This window comes from Palaemon carinicauda, chromosome 4 (genome assembly GCF_036898095.1).
Source record: "Palaemon carinicauda isolate YSFRI2023 chromosome 4, ASM3689809v2, whole genome shotgun sequence".
Taxonomy (NCBI): Eukaryota; Metazoa; Arthropoda; class Malacostraca; order Decapoda; family Palaemonidae; genus Palaemon; species Palaemon carinicauda.
This window is the reverse complement of record NC_090728.1, coordinates 51,313,921-51,321,420: the sequence shown is the minus strand read 5'-3', so window position 1 is coordinate 51,321,420 and position 7,500 is coordinate 51,313,921. Positions and strand designations below refer to the sequence as shown.

At 31.2% G+C, this 7,500-nt stretch overlaps 1 protein-coding gene across 2 annotated transcripts in view; it reads left to right on the top strand.

Moving 5' to 3' along the window:
- The window catches only part of LOC137639086 (troponin C-like), a 17,008-nt gene that overhangs the window by 192 nt on the left and 9,316 nt on the right, over nt 1-7,500 (top strand). The window contains exons 2-3 of one of the 2 annotated variants that reach the window (XM_068371410.1): nt 60-194; nt 3,921-3,938. In XM_068371410.1, coding sequence (XP_068227511.1) covers nt 192-194; nt 3,921-3,938 — 21 coding nt within the window. In that variant the 5' untranslated portion in view covers nt 60-191. The remainder of the gene's footprint in view (nt 1-59; nt 195-3,920; nt 3,939-7,500) is intronic. The other variant, XM_068371411.1, reaches the window with a different exon arrangement.

Sequence of the window (7,500 nt, the reverse complement as noted above, 5' to 3'; positions counted from 1 at the left end):
CTACGACGTCCCCTCTCTAACGAGGCACCTTCCCTCTCTCTCTTTCTCTCTCTGCACAGGTAGAGTGGACTTCCTACCTGGTGCCTCTTGGAAGGGATCTTGATTAGTGTCTCCCGCCGTCCCAAGAAGATCGGACGTACGGTTGCTTGAATCCTCCTCTTCTTTTTTTGGTCTATCCAGAGGACGTCATCATGGTAAGAGAGTTGATCGACTTTCAAGACTCTCCCGAGATTCTTTCCATCATATATATGATAGATTTAATGTGTTTGAAAATGTTAATATATAAGGATGAAAGTTCGAATAACGACTTCGCCCTTTGACCTAGTTCCGAGAAGGACTCGTTACTCCATAGTGAATCATCTCCTGTTAGTTAACTGCAATGATTCTTTGGTTCGGATTTAGATTTTCGTCCTTTTTATTTTTGATTCCATCTCTTGCCACAAGTTTCAAAGGCTGGGATTACAAGATCTTGAGGCCTGACCTATTTCGAAGCACCATTTGATAAATGCAATATTCATTTGGTGGATTTTTTTAAAAACCGTGAGCTTCTAAAGACTGCTTTTTTAGTTTCTTTTAAAATATTTGATTACATCTAAAAGCATGATGCGTAATTCATATGTCCCTCCTTTTCCAGGATTTTATGATGTAATCCTACTTTGCCTAACTTCTCGATACCGTAAACAATAAACCCGAAATTCAATTACAGAATTTAGAGATCCAGTAACTTACTATAGTCATTTTTTTTAATGAGGCACATTTGCACCGACTCAAAGCGGTGCCCTTTTAGCTTGGAAAAGTTTCCTGATCGCTGATTGGTTGGAATTACCTTGTCCAACCAATCAGCGATCAGGAAACTTTTCCGAGCTAAAAGGGCACCACTGCGAGTCGGGTGGAAATCTGCCTCGCTAAAAAATATTGACTATAGCTTCATTAATACATAGAAGCTCACCGTTACATATCCACATACCACAGGCAGTTTAACGGCTCTCCCTAAATCCTTTCCAATAAAGTAAATAATCATCATACGTCGTTCCCTTGAAGTGCCACATACCACGGGCGCAATTAACTGTAAACCACTGATGGCAATAGACTTCAAGACCAATTCCGACCAAAGAAAGTCATTAGGGAAATGTGCCATCTGGTGTCTGCAGATACTGAGGGGAATTTCAAATGAGATTTTGCACGGTTAAAGCTTTTTGTTCTCACTCGCTATGATGGCTAGTGATTCTCATGACCATTGTTTAAAATAAACCGTAATTTTAATAGGAAATTCTCCGTAGAATTATACTGTTCTCAGCCGTATTTCAGTAAAACACAGGCGACCGTAATTTTTACCCTACTTTGCTATTATCTTTTACGGGTTGGTGATTGTAATATCACTCCTTTACGTCAATATATAAGTACACTTAAGATAAACCGTAATTCTAATCAGAAAATCTCCGTAAAAATATACTGTTCTCAACCACATTTCAGTAAGATACAGGCGAACGTAATTTTTACCCTACTTTATTGTTATCTTTTACGGGTTTGTGACTGTAATATCACTCCTTTACGTCAATATATACGTGCACTGTTAAAATAAACCGTAATCTTAAACGGAAATTCTCAGTAAAAATATAGTTCTCATCCGTATTTCAGTAAAATACAGGAGACCGTAATTTTTTACCCTACTTTGCTATTATCCTTTACGAGTTGGTGACTGTAATATCACTCCTTTACGTCAATATATCCTTCTATATAACGGTAAATGTCTGGCAAGATTTATTCCAGGAATTTTACCGTTTTATTTTTTACGGTAAATTGTTAATAGTGTAGATACAGGTAGATCAGGCATGTCATATTTTTTTTTTTTTTTTGGGGGGGGGGGAGGTGGGTGTTGAAGAGTGACATAGTTCTGTTTGTGTTGGCTACTAGCCTTTTCGTTGACTGTTTTATGCTGTTTTTTTTTTTTTTTTTTTTTTTTTTTTGTTAGTTAAGTAGTACATAAGTAGTTTTTAAATGGGAAAATATGTCAGTTTTATTTTGTGTTTTCGATCTACGTTGGTTTGATTTTCTTAAGTGCTAGCTAACTTAGATATGCTTTTACCTTTTAGTCAGGCTACGATATGTTGAGTGCCTTAGGTTATTTTTAGCTAATCATATTTCATTAGTTCTCACCGAATTATCTAAGCAAGGTTGATTTAGTTTTTTACTGCGTAAATCAAATTAATGTAATTCTTCCACTGTCTTGGATTAGAGTTCTTTTACTTGAGGGTACATTTGGGCATGCTGCTCTATCTCATTTCTCTCTTCTGTTTTTTTTTAAGTTTTTATAGATTATATAGAAAGATCTAATTTAATGTTATTACTGTTCTTAGTATATTTCATTTTGATTGTTTATTACTTCTCTTGTAGTTTTTTATTTCCTTTCCTCACTGGGATATTTTTCCATGTTGGAGCCCTTGGACTTATAACATCTTGCTTTTCCATTTAGGGCTGTAGCTTAGGTTAGAATAATAATAATATTCCATCGTTTTCAGACAAAAATAAATCCAGTTTATAATAGTTTTTTGTCATGAGAATCACTAAAGCAAAGATTTACCTTTTACTCTTGAAATTAATTGGACGAGTTTTCAATTATGTATAAGCTAATCAGTAAAGACAATACTTTTTTAATCCAATAAGAAAGAATGAGCTAATAATAATGATAATAATAATAAAAATTATTATTATGTGGCAAGTATGAACTCTAGATGTCAAACTCCAGTGATTAAAATCATTACACATAAGATTTCAAAATACATTCAAAGTCAATGAAATATATTTAATGATTTTAACATTTGGAGTAATGTTTTTTTTAGTTTTTTTTTTTTTCATTAGATTACTATAGTATTTTATGTATTTTTAATTCTTAAATAAATCACCTCTTCGAATTATCTGTGATCTTTACTTCGTAAACTATCTTTTCATTTTCATAAATGGTTTAGTGAATATAGATTAGATGTTTTTAAAAATCTATGTGACGACATTAATGTTAATAATCTTTTCCATAAAACAGAATCTTCTGTTTTTATTAAAGAGATTTACAGTAAACATTTTCTTCTTTTATCATTCCTAATAAAATGAACTTTGTATTTTTTTTGTAAGTAAATATTTTTTGTAGAGAGATATAGATTTTAATAAAGTACAGTAAAACTTTGTACTCATTCAAAAAGTTTATCCAAGTGACCAAAATACCATAATTCCTTTCGAGTTTGGAAGGGATTGAATCTATTTAAAGACAGCCTTTATATGTATTAAAAAAAATGACTTTAACTCCAACATTTAGAATATTATAAACTATATATATACATATATATATATATATATATATATATATATATATATATATATACATATATATATATATATATATATGTATATATAAACATAAATTTATATCTATATATATGTATATGTATATGTAAACATATATCTATATGTATATATATATATACATACATATATATATATACACATATATATATACATATATATATATATATATATATATATATATATATATGTATATATATATATATATATATATATATATATATAATATATATATATATGTTTATCCCACAAAAGCAAGGTCACATATCTTATTTTTTCTTGTGAATCGGCAATTATGAGAGACTATTCATTTTAATTTCATTTGCATGTATCTCTTGACTGATAAGAGAACAATACTGATAACAAAATAATACCCATTAAATCATTTCCATTAAGAGTCAAGGAAATAGATTTATAAAGGCTGCTCGGAATTTCTTTGGTCATCTCTGGCATAAACTTTCTTGAAATGACGACTTTTAATAAACGTATCTCTCCACCTTCTACTTCTGTGTTTATAATCCGATGTCATGACCATTTTTTTCTTCTTCCTTCTTTTTTTCTTCTAGCCTGGCACAGCACAACCAGTAAGTCAATGAAGTAGAGAAAGAGACTCACTCTTTTTTTAACCAACCCTGGACTTCCCCCAGATGGAGGAGGAGTAAAGGAGGAGAAGGAGGAGGAGTAGGAGAAAAGGGGGCCTTCTTTCTGGAGGATTCACCCATAGGAACTGGTTCCTCCAGATCCCCCCTAAAAGTCATGTCACCTTAGGATTCCTCTGGAGAATGTAGCAGTAGAAAAAAAAGTGTCCTTCATATTTTGTTCTTGGAATGGTTGGGTAATGTTGCAGTATGCTTTCATCTTACAATAAGTTAGACAATCACGTCAGATCTACAATTATTCTCAAAAACAAGACACACCGAAATGATCGTTTCCTGTTATAATGTTAAAAGAAAAATATGATTTCTTTACATGTGCCTTTTTTATCTTGAGCAATGTTTAAAAGACACAATAGTTGTTTTTTAATAATTAACTATGATAAAGAGATACATAACATGTAAAATAAATCACTAGCATGTATTACATTCACATAAACAGCGACATCAGAAATATATGCTTTTTTTTTTTTTTTTTTTTTTTTGATCAGTGCCGTGAAATCAATAACGCTAAATGGCTTTGACTCAACCTGGCTGGTATTTGATTGAGCATGCTTTGGTAACTATAAACGAACAGCTTCTAGAATCTGGGATTCAGGTATTACAGCGCTAATATGAAATTTCGCCACAACAAACCGAAACTCAAAAATTGATCAAATCAAACAGTCGCCAATCTTTAACAACATTTTCTTTACGTGATAATTAAATTTAAGAAACGATTTCTCTTATAGGATAATCTAAATATCTAACCAACTATTATTGCTCTTTTCGTAATAAATAATAAATAATATATAATGAATAATATATAATGAATGATGAATAATGAATAATGAGTATTGAGTAATGAATATTGAATATTGAATAATGAATAATAAATAATAAGTGATAAATTATAAATGTTAGATATATAACGAATAACAAATAACAACTAATAGATAATAATTAATAAATCCTGAGTCTTCTTCATATTAGAGTGATGGCAATTAGAAATCACGTTATCATCAGAGAAGCTGATATTTGTCTCTTGCTCGCGTGACTGTATTTTCTTGTTAAATCGATTTGTCTTTAACCATGCACAACATTGTTCAGAGTAACAACAGTAAATTTGCCTTTTGAAACTTAACAAATGCACTGGTTAATAATTTTTTAAAAATTATAATGCTTAATGAGTGTAGAGATGAGTAATGTGTTTTGCTAAACTATACATACATACACATATATATTGAATGAGCTGATCATCCTATAGACTGACCATATATACATATGATCAGCGTCTAGGCCCCCTCTTCATCATTGACCAGGGAGGGCTAGGCAATGGCTGCTGACGACTCAGCAGGTAGACCTATAGGCTCCTCCAAAGTCCCAATCCCTTGCTCACAAGCATGGTGAGGTTGAAGCACTATTAGAAACTATCAAGATTTAGCGGGTCTCGAACTCCTGTCCAACAGAAGAGAGGATTTTGCATTTCATGTTGTGCAATAGATTGAGATTGTGAAGGATAATTAAATGATAACATATGGAGAAATTTAGGTAAACTTGGCATAAGTAAAATGTGGTTTTTGAATGAGTCAGATACAATTGAGATGCTAAGTTAATGTGAATGGGCAAGATAAATGTTGGCGAGGCGGGTTCTGTGCTGACATGGTTTGATCATGAAGAGAGAATAAGTCGAAGCAGACGGATAAAATGAGTGTTGATGTTCTGCCAAGAAAAGAAAAAAGAAAAAAAACAACGTCTATGTTTTACTGATGATAAGTAAATGTGTGACAGTTAAATGACATGATTTTTCAGATAAATTCGAGTTAATTGTGTCATCTTATAGTTAAAGGTGTTAAAGATGTCTGAGTTCCAGTTCCATCAGAATAGATGCTCACCAGAACGTCAGCCGGGCAAGCCCAACCCCCTCAATATGGTGCCCTACCACAGCAGTGGCCTCCCCAGTAAACAGCTTAAACTCACGATCCCGGGCGGGGATCGATCTGCTGCCATGCGAATGCTAGGCAAACAAGTTACGACGGTACTAGCCAGGAGCTAATTACAACCATAAGTGCACTGAATGAAATGAATTAGGTTCAGTCTTCGAACTGACAGTTAATTGTGTTTTTATAGAGAAGATTCCCTCAAAGGAGAAGGAATTAATTAGCTTCTCCTTGTATATACACAAGTAGAACCGAATGTAACCATACGAACATACATTGTATAAAATGAATAAAGCTATTCATTTCACCAGAAAGAACACTATTTTTCGAAGAAGAGACCAGTAAAATATTAACCATACGAACATACATTGTATAGAAATGAATAAAGCTATTCATTTCACCAGAGAGAACACGGTCTCTTTATTTGAAGAAGAAGCACCAACAAAATATTAACCATACGAACATACATTGTATGGAAATGAATAAAGCTATTTATTTCACCAGAGAGAACACGGTTTACTTTTTCAAGAAGAGACACCAGCAAAATATTAAACATACGAACATACATTGTATAGAAATGAATAAAGCTATTTATTCCACCAGAGAGAACACGGTCTCTTTATTTGAAGAAGAGGCACCAACAAAATATTAACCATACGAACATACATTGTATAGAAATGAATAAAGCTATTCATTTCACAAGAGAGAATACGGTCTATTTTTGAAGAAGAAAACGAAGAGACACCAAGACCACAATAATGATTAATCTGAACATCTTCAAGTAAAATTATTTGAAATTTTAACAGCATCATCAAGGAGTATTGCCATGAACTTTTTTTAATTTTTTAAATTAACAAAGCTTAAATCTAACATAGCATGTCGATTGATAAAAAGATAAATATTCCACGTTAATGGAGAGGCACTAAATCTAACATTTATTATTCGTCAAAACTCACCATTATTGATATCTGAACAGGTACGAGTTATTAAGAACTCACTATTTTTTAAAAAGTTTCATTTATATCAGAACCTATTAATGAAAAGACATATTCATCATTAGTAGCATGCAGAGCCTTCAATAATAAAGAACTGTATTAAATATACATATAAATATTTAAGAAATATTATATGAAATGAAAAGAGAAAGCAAACTTTTTGTATTATTATAATTAAGATTACTTTTGCACACAATGTTAGATAAGGGACACTTTTGAATAGGTATATTTTTTTCTATAAATAAAAAGATTTGTATTATTTGATCAATATAAATGTGGAATTTGATTCCCATAGTGACCTAAATATGTTAATAATGTTGACCAAGATACTTTTCTTTCCGTTCAATAATATCATATAATTAAATTAAAATTGTATCTTGAAAATTTCATGGAGACATATGACGTTGATGACATACTTACTCGGATCACACACACAAACACACACATTATATATATATATATATATATATATATATATATATATATATATATATATATACGTATATATATATTTATATATATATATATATATATATATATATATATATATATATATATATATATATATATATATGTATA